At 36.1% G+C, this 17,009-nt stretch overlaps 1 protein-coding gene across 1 annotated transcript in view; it reads left to right on the top strand.

The window, feature by feature from the left end:
- Nucleotides 1-1,569, top strand: part of CDCA2 (cell division cycle associated 2) — a 54,555-nt gene extending 52,986 nt beyond the window's left edge. Inside the window, exon 15 of the mRNA XM_058287834.2 lies at nt 193-1,569. Coding sequence (XP_058143817.1) covers nt 193-1,394 — 1,202 coding nt within the window. The 3' untranslated portion in view covers nt 1,395-1,569. The remainder of the gene's footprint in view (nt 1-192) is intronic.
- The last annotated feature ends 15,440 nt before the right edge of the window (nt 1,570-17,009 follow it).

Genomic DNA, 17,009 nt, shown 5'->3' with positions numbered 1-17,009 from the left:
TGGATTGGAGAATAACTGAAAGAGAAAGAGGGTGATGATGGATTGGGACAAGGGCAGCATGACATTTATATGTTTGTGATTGTCAAAAACTTTAAATACAGAATACAATAGGGCACAATTATGCACCTGTTCGATTTGTTTACATCTGTTGTTATTTTTCAATTAGATTTAAACTTATTTCAATGCCCACAGATGATTCCAACTCAAATGGTTTACTTGAAGAGGTGAAGCCACCCACAAAACCAATGAAAAGAAAGAATCTTTTGCCTCAGAGCCCAGAAAATTTGCATATGAATCCAGGTTTTGCTAAGTGTGATGTACTTAAATTCTGCCAAGCCTACAGAAAGAGTTCCTCGTCCCTTGGTAATCATGCTTTTGATCAAGATTCACATACAAATGCTATAGAAGTTAATGAAAATATTCCAGAAGTGGAAAGTAAGTTACAAAGTGAACATGAACTAAAAAATGGGACTGAGAGTGAAACCAATCATATTTCTTTTGTTTCTGGAACTGTGGAACCTCTTTTATTGGGTAATCAAAAACCTGCATTTATCCTGAAATCCCAGGAATTTTCTGCAGGTGATGAAAGTGTGGAAAACCTTTGTCAAATCTTGAAAATTTCAAAAGATTTTTCAGAAAGTGGAAAAGAGGATAATGACTTAGCTATAGCAGGAAAACTTAAGTCCAGTCATTTAATGTTTGACTCACAAAAAGAATTTAGTTGTTTAGAAGATGTCTTAATTGAAGATGTAAAAGAAACTAAAAGTCAGTGTGAAGGTTTGGAAAGAAAATCTGCAGAAAATAGTAATGTTATGAGTTGTAAAGAGAGGAAACATAGAAGACGCTCTATTTATTATCCTGATGGTCAAAGCTTACCTTTGGGGAAAAATGGAAATCACAAACCTGCCTACAGTGCGAGCAGCTCTGTAGAAATTAGTTTAGAAAATTCTGAACTCTATAAAGATTTATCTGACTCCTTAGAGCAAACCTTTAAGAGAATAAATAGTGAAATAAAGGTTAGACGTAGCACAAGGCTACAGAAAGATTTGGAAAATGAAGGACTTGTATGGATTTCATTGCCACTTCCTTCTACTTCCTGCAATTCTCAGAAAACCAAAAGGAGAACAATATGTACATTTGACAGCAGAGGACTTGAAAGTATGTCCTTTAGAAAAGAAACTGGGTCCTGTGGACAAAACCCATGTCTGCTGCCCTCTGTGTCAGATAAAGAAAATGGTGAGGGCTCGGGTGCTAATTCTTCTAATTTACCTGAGAAGAGGAGGAAGAGCTTTTGTATATCTACACTTGCAAGTACCAAAAATACTACTCAGTCAAAATATTACAAAAGAAGAACCTCTCTCAACCAAAAGGGAGAAAGCTTTCTAAATAAATGACTTGTAAAGAAGTGGACATATCGGAGAACTAAAGCATTAACTAACATTTTCTGGAGAACATTTGGCAAGAGAGAAGGTAACCATCCATGTTTAAAAGATTCTTTCATTCTAGTTCCCATCCCTTGTTCAATTTCAATATTTTAAGTTTCAATTAATAAAATCGAGTTGAACCAACGTTTAAGTAGAAATAAGTGAATTTCTCATCATTCAAAAAGAAAACATTCTATTAAATCTCCAAAATGATAAATGCCTTTTTAGAATTTTGCTAAAAGGAGTTTTTTTAGACCCAACAATGTGCCTCTTAAATTTTATTTCACGTAAGTACATTATTTACCACTGACTGTTTAGAGAATCTGTTGTGTAAAGCATCTTTTGGAATTAATGGGCTGATTATATCAGAATGAGAAGAGTTTAAAAAAATGACAAATTGATACAATTGATAGAATTTCATGATAGTTGAAGGCAGTATAATCTTGAAGAATTAAAGTAGTTTGAAATACATTGATATTTAAAAGTACTACAGAAATAAAAATGAACAAAAAACCAGAACTGGTTTAAAAAGATTTTAACAATTAGGGAAAATGAAAACTATAAAATGTGTTTTCCCTTTGAGTTGAACTTAAGAGAAGCTTTGATGTCTTGCTTTGTATGTCTCAAATTTTTTAATAATCAAATTTTAAACATGAAATTTCAGAGAATTTAATAACCAGAATTTCATAAATCCATCATTATAAAATGAATATGAAACTTATAAGTAATTAATGTGAAAGCATTCTTTCCTTCAAACAAGATTCTCATGCTTTGAAAGGTCCGGGCTGGGGTTTAATCTTTGGTAAAAATATAGCAGTTCAGTTTAATACTCAAATCTCAGCTTTTTCAAGTTAGTCATGGGTACTTTGGGATTTAATTCATGGTTCTCCATTAAAAAATCCAGAAATTCACTTGAAGGAGCCCTAGAAAAGTATATTATTAACATGAAGGATATATTAGATAAGTGGTTACTTTTTTCTTAAAGGCATTTTCCAGCAGTTCTAACTTTTTATTTCATAATATCCAATAATATCACTTGTTTTGGTTTTTATTTGGGGGATAGCAGTTTGAACATCTATATTGCTATATATATCTTGAACTTGAGGGTACACATAAATCATTGTATCATTAAACAATTGTCTTTGAAATCCTTTAAATCATCAGGCTCCCTCTCTCCATGATAGCAGAAACATGTTAACAAATAGAGGTCTCTATAAATAACACAACAGGGAAGAAAGCTCCTGCTGAGTTGCCCATTTTCCCCTCCTTAGATAGAGACTATTTGTTACCTTCTTGGCACCAGTAGGTCTGGAACTCCTGCTGCTAAAGACTAATGTATTTTACATTAACACTCAAAGCGTTCCCCAATTTCTTTAACTAAAGGGTGCATTGTTTAAAATTTTTCTTTTATCTTTTCCCGTAAATTATTTATGGACTTTTTTTTCCCATTATAGTTTGGTGTGGTTGGTAAACCTATATACTATGGAAAACAAACTGAAAAAAGAACTAATTAACTTCTTATGAAGCCTTTCAGTTGGGTAATTTAATAAAAGAAAAGTATAAAAATGTTCAGAAATGTAAGCTATTTAGAGGTATTTTTAAAACAATTTTTTTGTATTTCTCCTTTGTTTAATATGAAGGCTAAAATCTATAACTTGTTATTTTCCTATATTCTCCCTTCTGTATTTGAATTTTTAAATTTTCATATGTTCTGTTTTATTTCTGATAAAATATTAATGGGTATGATGAAACCATTTTGACCTGTGACTTTGATTTGATTTTTCACATGTAAAATTATTCATTCTCTTTTCCTAACAGTTGCAGTTAAAAATAAAATATACACACTTTCTAAGTTCTTTTGGTTTCAAAATGTTTTATTATGTTTTGTTGTTATCTGCCAAAAATAAATACTTTTCCTAAAAAGAACAGTCTGGAAAATTCAAAATAATTAGGTACAGTTTACCCTCCACTTCTCATTTGTATCCTAAGATTTGTGAAAAAAATTAATGATTTTTGTATTTGATTATGCTTGTTTTTTATTTTTTTTCATTTGTGGTTAAAAACATGGCTTCAAAATATTTTTTTTCTTTTTTACTAATATTATCTTTGACATTTGGAATGTTTTATACTTAATCTTTTTTATGCTAATATAGATTCTGTTCTGTTCCAGAAGATGGCAGCATAACATCTGAAATTCTTTTCCTTCCATCTACATAACCTTAAAACCAGGGCAACTCCCGATTGTTACTACATGTGCTTTCCTGTAAATTTTTCTTTTACTCATTTTTATTACAAAATAGTATGTATTTATTGGAGGGGGGGAATAGAGAACTATTCAAAATTAAAAAGTAGATCTATTGCTGTCTTCCTCTCTCCCCACATCATGCAGATGTTATGCAACTACACGTCCCTCTCCCCAGCTTTCTCTGTGTAAACGTGATTAACAACTGGTATGTATCTTCCAGATCTTTTGTGTGTACACATGAGTATAGGTTTTGTTGTGTTTAATGTGCCATTCCTCAACTTGGTCTTTTTTAATCAACAAAATACTGTAAATATCCTTCATTTGGAAAACACTAGTGCTGCTTCAATCTTTAAATCCTACATAGAATTACATGTTTGGATAGCTGTAATTTAGTTAGCCATCTCCTTATTAATGGATGCTAGTTGTCTCCAGTTTTTTTGCTTTTGAAAATTATACCACACTGGGCTTGTATCCAAATGTCTTTTTAAAAAAATTAACCTACAGTAAAGTTCACACTTTTTAAGTGTACAGTTTGGATTTTGGCAAATGTATAGTCATACAATCACAACCACAATCAAATAATAGAACATTCCTATCACCCCAAAAGAAGTTCCCTCTGCCACTTTGCAGTCACTCACCCCTCCCCCAACCCAAAACCCTTCAATCGCTGATGTGCTTTCTTTCATTATTGTTTGCCTTTTTAAGAATGTCATATAAATGGATCATGCAGTAGATATTCTTTTGTATCTGACTTTTTAAACGTAGCATAATGCTTTTTAAGATTCATTTACATGTTCCAAGTAGTTGATTCCTGTTTAGTGCTGAGTAGTACTCCTTTTTATGGGTGTACCACTTCCATTCACCTATTCTTGTATATTTGGATTATTTCTATTTTTAGACTTTTAGGAATAAATCCGCTATAAACATTCACATATGGATCTTTGTATGAATCCCTATTTTCGTTTACCACTGGTAAATACCTAGGAACAAGACTCCTGGGATGTGTAGTGGTTACATGTTTAAGTTTTTAAGAAACTGCCAAACATTTCCTTAGTGGCATTCCCACTAGCAATGCATTAAGTTTCAGCTGACCCACATCTTTACCAGCACTTGGTATTGTCGGTCTTTTTTTTTTTCTTTCTCATTCTAACCATTCTAGTAAGTGTGTAGTTGTATCTTATAGTTTTTATTTGCATTTACATAATGTTTAATGATGTTGAACATTTTTTCAAGTGCTACTTGCCACCCTTAAATCTTCTTCGGTGAAGTGTCAATTCAGATCTCTTGCTTGTGTTTTCTGTTGTTATTGTTGTCTTATTATTGAGTTGAAAAGTTCTGTGTATATTTGGATACAAATTCTTATTAGATATGTGTCTTGCAAACATTTTTTCCCAGTCTGTGGTTTTTCATTTTCTTAGCAGTGCCTTTGAAGAACAGAAGGTTTTAATATTGACAAAGTCTAATTTATCAATTTTTTCCTTAATGGGTCACATCTTTTGTTTCCTAAGAAGTCTGTGCCTAACTCATTTACAAAGATTTTCTCTGTTTTTTCCTAGAAATTTATATTTTAGCTCTCACATTTAGGTCTGTGGTCCACTTTGAGTTAATTTTTATAAATTGTGTAAAGTGAGAGTCAGTCTTTGTTTATATGGAAATCACCCAGCAATATTTGTTGAAAAGATTATCCATTTCCCATTGAATTACCTTGGTACCTTTGTTGAAAATCAGTTGGCCTTACATGTGTAGATTTATTTCTGGACTTTATTCTCTTCCATTGATCTAAATGTCTATTTTTATACCAGTATCACACAATCTTAATTACTATAATAATGCCTGTTTTTCTTTATGGTGTAACTTTATCATTGTGTTTAAAATTCTTTGGGGGTGGGGGGGTGGGGAGTGGGGTATATGGGAACCTCTTATGTTTTTTATGTTTTTTTTAATGTTTTTTAATGTAACATTCTTTGTGACTTATTAACTTTAATTAAAAAAGGGGGGGGGAATTACATTCTTTGGGGGAAAGGAGGGTAGAAGGGAAGTTAGTTGTGTAACAACGTCAAGGGAAAGGCTGACCAACCAGATCTATCAGAAGTCTTCACTTATGCCCAGACCTGTATTACCATTTGGGGCAAAAGTCAGGTCAGTAACTTTTTTTCTTTTTTGTCTTCTATTTTTTTAATTTTTAAAGAAGCTTCAGATTGCATAAATGTTCCATTAAAAATATAGGTGATTCCCATATGACCCACTCCCTCCCACATACACATTTTCCCACATTACCTACATCCTTCATTAGTGTGGTAAATTTACAATTGATGAACACATATGGAAGCATTACAACTAACCGTGGACTATAGTTTACACTGTGTCCCACACAATTTTGTAGGTTATGATGAAATGTATAATGGCCTGTATCTGTCATTGCAATGTCATGCAGGACAATTCCAAAGTCCCCAAAATGCCCCCATATTACACCTATTCTTCTCTCTCTCTCCCCTCAGAACCTCCAGTGGCCACTGCCTTTATATCAATGATAAAAGTTCTTTCTTTGCTAGAATAATAAGTCTACTTTAGTCCATTGTTCATTCTTGAGGATTTTGGGGTTGTGATGCCCACTCTGCTTCTAATTGAGGTAGCTTAGGTCCCATGGGGCAGATGGATGGAACTATCTTGCTTGCAGTTGGCATACACTCTCTGTTCCTTGGGATGGGCATTGGGCATTGTCTATCATCACCTCCTTGTTAGTTGTCCTGGGTGAGTCCAGTGAACTGGAGAGTAGGTGTTGTAAGTCTGCTGAGATTCAGGGCTCAGTAAGTCAGTGATTATAAGATATCAGAAATATGGTAAAGGAACCAACTTCCCAGATAATTCTTGGGGTATATCAGTGAGAAAATGAAATGAGTTGAATTAAGATAAGGTTCAAAGTTAAATTTGCTAAAAATTGTAATTATCTAATAAACCTTATTCATGTTTTTTTCATAAATTGATATTATAGTTTGGTTTAGTATAAAAATTGTCACTATGCTTATGGGAAAGGAACTTTAACATTTGGGAATTACTTCTTAACATGAAAAAATTTCCTTCTACCCAGTCGTCTCAGGCAGATTATGGATTCATTGATAAATTTGCCATTCATTAATGTTTCAATATGATTACTGCCTTCAAGATGGTCAGTTTTCTCTAAGGGGACAGAATTACAGTGGAAGGGTAAGTATGATTATAAAGGAATGCCATGGATCTGTCATGCCTCCATATGGCTGCAGTTTCAGATCAGGTGTTTGTTTTGTTCGTTTCTAGAAGAAATGATGTTTAAACAAAGTTCATTAATAGGAGTTTTAGAGGAATGGAACTCCAAAAGTCATTTTCCAAATATTCTTCCCCTATTATTCACTGAGACTAGAAACTATAGGTTGGCTTCATCTCATGTAAGTGTTTAAATATTTTTCTTAACTTCCTGTAGTCTAACCTTTGAATAAATCTGGGGGAAGCATGAATTTGAATCTAGGCTGAAGATTGTGAATTGTACCTAATAAACAAGAAATCTGTCTTGAATGCTTATGCATTTCTATTTCTTGTACTACCAGGTTTCTTTGTAGTATTTCTGAAAGGTTTGACTCGGTTCGGATTTCTAGATCAGTGAGCAGAATTGAGATAAATTATATTTCTTTCCTTTCAAATAGCATTATTTTTAGTCTTTAGAGTATTGCATAGCCTTAACTTGACTCTAGAATAAACTAACTGCTAATGGCAGTTTATCTGATATTTTACTAGTGTGCTCATTTTTGTATATTCTTTGATGCTTTTCTACTTTTATGAAATTTGAGATACAGACAATAATATATAAACAAGTAACTGTAGATTAGTAATCACTTACTGCCATTCTCCTGATAGGTATTTTGTCCCACATTCTCAACCAACATTATACTTAGCCTGGCTGTGACCTGAATTTTAAGACTTATTAGAAAGGTTTTTAGAAAATTGTAGGAAATTGGAAAGCAAATACTTTCTGGAACTGCTCCTATTTTTCATACTTTAAGCATATAATCACTTAAAGCAAGCATGTTAAAGAAAAAGACAAGTTTGTATTTTCTAAATGATAGGTTGAGATTTCATCACAAATTTTCCAGTTGGAGAATGGGCTTTCTTAAGGTTTTCCTTTTTTCTCTAAGGCATACAAATTGTTGGACCTAATGTTTTAATTTACATCCTATATGGTAAAAGTGGGGTATTTATATGCAGATACAAGTAAAGCTGACATACCTGGTTTTAGATACATTTAAGAAAATTCAAATCATATGAAAATTTTTTAAGTTCCAAATTCCTAAGTATATATGTGTGTGGATTTTTAAGCTCTGAAATTTAAAATTAACTATTACATCGATTCACTGCATCAGATCATTCCTTTATTCTCATGGTTTTATTCACCCACCTTAAAACTTGTCTCTTAAAAAAAAATATTCCACTTTGTGGTAGTATTTTTGTCATTGTTAAATGTAGTGATTTGTTAGTGGCTTTTCTGGTTTTGCCATTTAAAAACACCCTGTGTTTCCAGTGTCCTGACATCCCTGGTGCTGGTTGGTAAACATGGAAGTAAATGTCAATTTTTTTCTATTTAGACACATCAGATAAATGCTGTGTAGCATCAGGTAGATGCATAAATGGGTCCTTCCAAATGTCTGGTTCAAACAGTGGAGTAATGTTTCTCAGTAAGAATTGGTGTCAAACAGTTGTAGCTTTACAGCAAAAATGAATAAAAAGTGTTTTTAGTCTCAAGCTTAGTTTAGATGCCAGGTCAATGTGAAGTATATGATTTTATGCCTAATGTGTGAACAAATACGTGTTCATTTTTTAATAGTCTGTTCAAAACAGAGCAATAACCGGATGCAACCAGTCTTCTTGTTTTAAGTATACCTTGGGAATGAAGATTTCAAAAGTATTCCCTAACTCAAACCTGAAAAACCTGGTGTTATTCTTGGGTGATTTCCAGTGACCCTTTGACTCCCTTCTTCCTGCCCCCTGTGTAGATTTGGAACTGGGCAGCCATTTTTGTTTTTGGAAGGGAAGGCAGACAGATATAATGAATGACTTTTATTGTGCAATATTTCAAACTCTCTTGAATGCATTCGAATGGGATGGAAACTGTTCTGCCCTATGTCATAGCCAAAACAAACAAGGCAAAGTCCCTAAACCTGGATGTGTGTTTCTCTCAAACTGGCAGTAGTTAGAGCTCAGCTCTCAAACAAGAATTTGGTTTGACAATTTTTAGCTCTTGTTCAGCTGCATGTTAGAATAGGTCACAGCCAAAGCAAATACTGTGGGGAAAAATTAATACACATATTTACAGCTTGCAGGTGGCAATTTTTTCTTAAAAACTAGATATTTGTCTTAAGGAATTGCATTTGTGGTAATACTTTTAAATAGACTATCAACTTTTCTACTAATATTTTTTAAATGAACTTCTCTATGATAATAGCAGCTCCAAATGAAAATAAATTCTACAAAGGTCTCTGAAGAGTTATAAATGCTTGAATTTAAGTGCTTAAACATTTAGGGACCACTAAGAATCTGAGAATTCTAGAAATATCAGATCCAGCAAATGTGCAGTAAAACCCCCTTGATAGTAGCCTTCTCTGCCAGGCCCCCAATCCAGTCTAGTAAGCATCAATGACTCCTTTATGATGCAGCCTCCAACATTGTTTACTGAGTCCAACCACCCCCACTTTGGTTGTGAAATATTCCCACCCTTTGGATCTGTAGGGAGAAAGTATTCTGCACAATCAAGATGATTCATTTTGTAATGCACCATTGTGCTTCATGACCCTGACAAAATATATTTATTATTAGTCACAATAATAACTTTTAATTTATAGGTACCTATGACCAACAGGCTCTTGGTTTGTGCTTTAACCAAGAAAAACGGGAAACATAAATTATTCAATGCCAGAAAATCTGCCTCTCATAAATGGTAGTGAAGGCTTAAATCCACCTCTTAGGTACTCCCTTTGAAATAGAAAAGTCTAACTTTCACCTAATGTTTTGTTGAACAATATTAGGCATCTCTGCTAATGGAAAGAAACCAGTGAATAGTTTCATTGGCTATTACCTTTCCATGTAAGAAATACAGATAAAACATGGCCTGAAACTTACATTTATTTCAGTAAGAAACATAGCTTGTTGATTCAAAGACTTCTATTTTTCAAGCACTGTAAAGTCCAACAATAGTCCTATAAACCAGCCTAACTGGCATGTTCTGGGCATATAAATCATTTTAAGGAGCGGGTGCTTGGTTGTTTGCAGTCTGCCTGAATGGTGGGAAATGAAAAGACCTCCTTGAGCGTGTAAATGGGTATTGCTGAGGCCCTTGACTCAGGCTGTCAAGAGGCAATGTGAGTGTACGTTCCAAGGGGTGGGGAAGGTTATATATTTCTTGGAAAAAAGTGGGCTCTTAATTTTTTCATTTTTAAGTGTTGCTTTTAAGTTCCTATTATTCACACTTACACATGGTAGATTTATCTTTCGTTGGGGAAAGTAGAATTGATTAGACACTCCGATTTACCTAAGTTCTACTTTCCTTTAATCCTTTGGGAGCCAAAGGTATCCTTTTTACCTAAACTTATTTTGGAATTTAGAAATAACTTAAAACCTTCCCCAATCAAATGGGAACTGCTTAATCAATTCCCACTATAGCTTCCTTTTCTCTGAGAGAAATAAACAGCCCAGCTTTCCTTTAAATTACCGAGACCCACCCACTTGTATTCATAACCCTTAACCTAGGCTTTGTTCCCTTCTCTCCCCACATTTTTTTTCCAAACACACTATAGAACACCTTTCTGACACACTGCTGTGTATCTTCATATCTCTGGAGTAGGTAGCAAGATACATTATTGTTTCTATATTGTATGTAAGATGAACAGAGTAAAGTGATCTCTGTTGGGCAACAAGTAATGAAGCCTGGAAAAAATGGGACTCACCTTCTAATACTCAGCCTGTTGTTTATTTCACCTTGCTTCAGCTGCCTCCTCTTTCTTCCATCACCCAGATGCTTAAGGTCAAACCATTTGAATATTTGACTATTCTTGTGAACGTTTAGTTGGAGGAGCCACTGAAATTGATAGCTACAATAGTGTTTTGAAGACATCCAGAACAATTTCTCACAAATAACCAAAAATTGCATCTATTTTCTAAAAATTAAGTGAATGACGAGAGTTGATTGACCTTTTCTTCTCTAATATAGTTTGTCTGGGAGTGGAGGGTGGGAGTCAGGATTGGGAGCGGGCAACATTAGCCAGAAGAAATGCTGTTTAAACTGGAAGTCAGGACTGTGCTCAGATGCCAACACTGAATAAGCAGCATTCTCAGCTCAGTCCCTAAAGTAAGTGCCCAGTGTCCTGCAGCTGTCCTGTAAATATCTGGATGGATTTATATCCTCTATTTCTCCAAAGAGGAAAACAGTTCTGTGCAAATGCCAAACCCTTTTGAAGCCTGTGTCCTTTTGAAATTTTGCTGCCTTCACTACTCCTGCCCTGCCACCCTTCCACAAGCAGAGCTGTTACCACCAGGCTGTAACAATATTAAGATGTTTTCCTCAACCTTGTCCCCAGCAAGATACTCTGTTTCCAGAAGATTGTTCTCTCCTGGGCATTACATCATGAATTGATTCAGTTCTTGGAGGAAGAAATTGAACAAAATATAATAGATTACCTCCTGGGGAAACATACTTAGGTTGTTAAGTATTCCCACCAGTAAACTAAGAAACTACTTATATGTTACTACTCTGTCCACATTTAACCTCTCACCTTATTGCAGCTGAGCAGGGTACTTTTTTCTGTAAAGGTTTTAGTTTTAGTGGGGGTCAGAGAGAACATTTTTCCTTTATTTTTCCAAGGAATACAAGTATTTGTTTTTGCCATTACCCAGACTTCCTCAAGCCCATGATTCAGAGTGTACCCCAGACCTTGGGAACGGGTTAGGCGGCAGTAGCCGCACAAGGGCCACCTTTCCGTGTGTAAAGATCACTTCCTCGTGAGGCATGAGCAAGGGAGAGAGAGACAACAGCCTTGGTAGGGATACTGCGCCATGTATTTAATTTTACTTAAGGATTTTGGACCTCTGGGGTATCTGACCTACAGGAAAGAAGACAGCACTTCTCAAGCATTTGGAAGGCATCACGTGGAAGGCATATGAAGGGAGAGTGTGGCCTTGCAAGCAATATCTGGAGAAAAGGATCAAGTTTCCTCTTTCTTGGGAACTGGTTCTCTGAGAAGGATGTTAATGTTGATGAAAAACTTCCATCCAATAAACAGTGTAGTAAGAAATGTGGGAGCTATTTTCTTTTCCAAGTTCACAAGTTGGAGTGGAGAAGGGACAGGGTAGAATTGGCTGAATACATCTGCTGGCTTAAGATAGTGATAACTTGGAATACTATGTAACGTGGATGGAAGAGCTGATTAACATAAGGGACTGGTAATAAAATAGCCTTTCATCACCAAATGCCCAGCTGGTAACTGGAAGCTTGTCAGTATCCAGAGCCTAGTTAACAGATTATAGGACCATGTAGTGAGTTGGCAGTCTCCTTTGGCAGGGTCATTGAAAACTAGATTGGTAGGGCAGTTTTTCCCAAGCAGACGCATTTTAACCATGTCAGCGAATCTCAATTATTGTCTCATAAATCTCCAACCAGAAGATGGGTGCAGGTTCCCCAGGGAGCAGAAATAGATTCCTTTGTCCCAATAAATGCTCTCCAGTAACCCCATGCAGGCCCATGACTGTCAGCCTCCGAGATTTCAGCCCCCACCTCCTCTGAGGTGTGCTCCTGAGGAAATGGGCAAAGCCTCTGTTGGACTATAGTTATATAAGGCACAATTTGCGGGGGGGGGGGGGGAGTTTTAAGAGGGGTGCACAGCACTTTTTTTTCACTTCCTGTGAATCTTTTATTTGAAAATAAAAAGTGTTCTTTTTTTTTTTTTTTTTTTTTTTAAATAAAAGGCTGAGAATAACTGAAAAGCCTTTACTGATCATGGTCACTCATCTGTAAAATGGGAATACTAGTAATACCTACTTCATATGGGTGCTATGAAAAATCAAATAATACGAGTTAGTTGTGGTGCATCTTGTTTTTGTCAGCCCAGCATCCCTTCTTCATGTTCCCATTGTAGGAGGTCTTTCCCTGGGGCATGGAGTAACTAAAAGAATTTTCATCTTTTGTTTCTCTACAGTTGTAGTTGCTGTAGTAGATGTTTCCCCATTTGGTTTCATTCAATGTGCTCTCATTATTATGCCCATGTAATAGATAAGGAATCAGGACTCTTGTCTTACAAGTTTAACCTGGAGAGGCAAAGATTTGGGGGTTGTGAAAGAGGAGAGTAAGAGTTACACAGAGAAGATAATGATTTTCCACGTGTTAGACTTGCTAATGTTACCAGAAATGCCCTTGATGGGAAGCTCCTGCCCTCTAATTTAAGAGATAATGGCCTCTTTCCTCCATTTTTGGGGAGCATCTTCCCACTTCTAGTCTTGCTCTCCAGTCTTCCCATAGCCTCATCCTGCATTTCTTCAAAAGGAAATCGGTCCCATTAGTACATAAATTTCAACTACTGCAAAACCTGTGACACTCCTCCTCCTAGGTTTTTCTTTATCAAATTATGGAAAGGTGTGTGTAACCAGTGGGGTCATTTCTTATGTAATCCTGTACTGAATATACTATCTTTTGCTAAAATTTATATCTAATTCAGAATGGAATGCTTAGTCTTGCTTTAGTTTTATTGCCTAGCCATAGAAAGTGAAGACATGAATTTATCTTTTTTTTTTTTTTTTAAGATACATAGATCACACAAAAATGAATTATTTTTTAACCACCCAAAATATGTCCACATATGGTTTGGCACTGCAGATCTGGAGATAAGTTTTATTTTATCAGAAGACAGAGGAAGATTGCCAGAGGTTCTTGATAGAGTCTGGCAAAAGAACACTTTCCATCAGGAGGTCTTGCCCTGTCCTAAGTACAGCTCTGGCAATAATTCTACCTGAATAAATATCCCTCTGTCCTGCAGGGCCCCTAAACTCCACAAAGAGATATAGCTGAGCTATGGACAGCTCTGTCCATGGCATTTCTGTCAGGAGGTCTGGGAGGTAGAACTGGCATCGACTGTGAATGGAAGTTGGCACACATTGTGTGCTGAGGATTTGAGGCAGTGAGTGCCCAAAGAAATATTAAGCAATAATTAGCAGACAGTAGAAAATGAATTTATTTAGCATGCTAGCTTTAAGTTGAAAGGTTTATTAAAGGATTCCTTCAGAGCTTTGTTCTGGCTCTGACAGTGTTACCAAGAGATGCTGGTGGCAAGGATAGAAGTGTCCTAAGGGCGTCAGCCTCTCAAGGTTAAGGAATGCTACCTCCTCCCCTTTCCCCAACAGCTTCTCCAAAGGGCATTAGGAATCTTCCAAGTTTACCTTATACTTCACTATTGCTACACTTAACCTGTAACATGTTCCTATTCCAAAGATATTGACACAGTAAAATGTCAGTTATAAAATTCTAAGGGTTATTATTTTGTAATTGTAGTTTGAAAGACTTGCGATTAATCTTACAATTGTATGGAACCACAGAATGATAGAGATGGGGGGAAAAAATCAGACAATTTTTTCCTACCTTCTCACTTTGCAGATGAAGAAACTGACAGCCAAAGAGTTGGAGTAACTTGCCCAAGGCCACCAGCTTCTAATGGCAGAGCTAAGACCCAGCTCTCCTGATCATAGAGCTCGTGTCTTTGCCCTCTCCATATTGCTTATCTGTGATATGTAATAAATATTCTCTCACCTAACCAGCTACTAATCAACTTGAAATGGAAGCCAACATAGCAACTAGCTTGCTCCTGAACACAGTGAACTCGTTCATTAAATGCTTGTGGAGGGCTTACAGAACTCTGCCAATGCCATAGTGATGTACCTGCACTAGGTGCTGCAAGATTATTTTCCGGTTTTAATGGCATGTAATCCAAATGCATTCTGCACCATTGGGACAGTTGTGATGGAGGGGTTGGGAAGTCATCCCAGTGTTTCTCAAAGGGTGATCCACTTTAAGCAACTTGGGGAACTTGTTTAAAATACAGATGAAATCAATCTTGTCCCATCTGGAGATCAGCATTTTACCTAAGGGCTGTGTCCCTTTTGACTCACTTCTTCAAGCAGCAGCCCTGGAACCCTGGGATATGTTGACTCCATGCTTACTAAGCATTCTGCTTCCTAATCTTTTTGTATACTTTGCCTAGTCCTTTGGAGACTAGTATAGCCAATGGGACTTCCATGAGTCAAGATCATGGGATCTGAAGTTAGACATGAATCTGAATCCCAGTGCACCAATTACCAACTGTGTTGTTTGCTAAATTACTTAACTTCTCTGAACCTCAATTGCGATATCTGTAAAATGAGGATAATAATAGTGTTTTTCTCTCACAATTATTGTGAAAGTTAAATTATATAGTGGTAATTTATGCTAGTTTCCTTGTTTAGTATTTGGCATGCGCTAGGGATTCATTAAGATAACATTCATTAAGATACCTTTTTTTTCCTTTATTTTTAAGGAAGCTTTAGATTACATAAATGTTATCTCGAAGGATAACTTTTTCTTTTTACTTTTTATTTTGACAATTTCAGACCAAATATTACAAGAATAGTATAAACAATTCATGAATACCCTTCACAAATATTTCCCGAATATTAACTTTTTACTAATACTATATTTGTTTCCTTCCCACACCCATCTGGACATACACACACGCATTGGGTTTTTTCCTGAACCGTTTAAAAGTAAAGCTGTAGACATGAAGCCTCTTTACTCCTAAATACTTCAGTATGTATTTCCTAAAATCATGAGACAATATTACCTGGTAATAAGGTGTTATAATTAGAGCAATGGAAGTACTTGAAGCAGCTCCACAGTGTTTCTCAAACTTAGAGTCTGATACAGAGCCAACCTACTTTTTTTACTGAGCACATACTATGTGCCATGCATAGTGCTAGAATTCTCTCAACATCTAATTCTATCGACAATACTATGAAGCAAACATTAACTGCCTTTAACAGATCGTAGCAACTAAGACTCATGAAGGTTAGTATATTACGAAAAGGACTGGGATTTGAACCCAGTTCTAAAAGACTAAACTCTGCTTTTCCCAAAACAGCACTCTAGCAAAAATGGTGCTTTGTTGCCTAGTAGATTCCTAACCACATTATAAAAATAAGAAACTTTTAAAAGCAAACAAAAAGCAAGTCTAGGGGACCCTGGGTCAGTGTGTGCTAATCCCTGCTAATCTGTCACATACTTCTGTGGCCTGAGCTGTAGTTTTGTTTTCACAGTTCTTTCTAATTCAGATGAGTGCTCCAGAAATTTATTTCAAAATAACTGTAATCCTTTTGCACAGTTTTGTTGCTAGCTGGTAAACAACTCTTTTATCTTCAGATACCTTTAGTCAAGTTTATTTTTAAAATGCAAGTTTATTTTCCCAGGGAATGCTGAGGATAGCGTTAATATTTGGGATGGTTGGGGCTTCTTTTTAGAACCTGGAGATGTCATCTGTTGACATGCCTCTGGCTCAGTCAGGGACTTGGGGAGCAGTCAAGAGTTGTCAACTCGTTCCCTCATTTCCCAGCTAAACGCAGTTGACTGGTTTGGCTCAATCTTCTTACCCCTGAACATAGAGAGCAATAATAGTAACATAATACCTTGGAGTGATATTTCCTGTGGAGATTTTTTGGTACTGAGGAATTTTGGTGGGACCTTTTGGTACCAGCATTAATTCTACTTCAGATAAAATCCTGTGCCTTAGTCAAAGGTCCTGGCTCTCAATGGCATTAATGTTTCCATGGGAAAGGAATCTTAATTCACAGACCATACACTTCTTTTTAATATTTATTTTTATTTTTTTATTTCTCCCCAACCCCTCATTGTTCTTGCACTTGCTGTGTCTGTTCGTCTTGCTTGTTTCTTTGGGGAGACATCAGGAACTGAACCCAGGACGCCCGATGTGGGAGGGAGGTGCCTAATCGCTTGAGCCACCTCTGCTCCCTGCTTTGCTGTGTTGTGTCTGTCATTATGCTTCACTCCATGTGTCTCTTGTGTCATCTTGTTGCGTCAGCTTGCCGTGCCTGCCTGTTGCTTTAGCTCTCTGTCTTGCTTGTCTTTTTAAGTAGGCAGTGGGAAACTCCTGCCTTGAGAGTGCTTTTGTTGTATCTCTCATTTTGCTTTTTTCTTCTTGTGTCTCTTGTTGTGTCATCTTGTTGCATCAGCCCATCATGCCAGCTTGCTGTCTTCTTTAGGAGGCACCAGCAACCAAACCAGGGACCTC

This window comes from Dasypus novemcinctus, chromosome 25 (assembly GCF_030445035.2).
Source record: "Dasypus novemcinctus isolate mDasNov1 chromosome 25, mDasNov1.1.hap2, whole genome shotgun sequence".
Classification (NCBI taxonomy): Eukaryota; Metazoa; Chordata; class Mammalia; order Cingulata; family Dasypodidae; genus Dasypus; species Dasypus novemcinctus.
The sequence above is the reverse complement of the archived record's forward strand: the minus strand, read 5'-3'. Positions and strand labels throughout refer to the sequence as shown.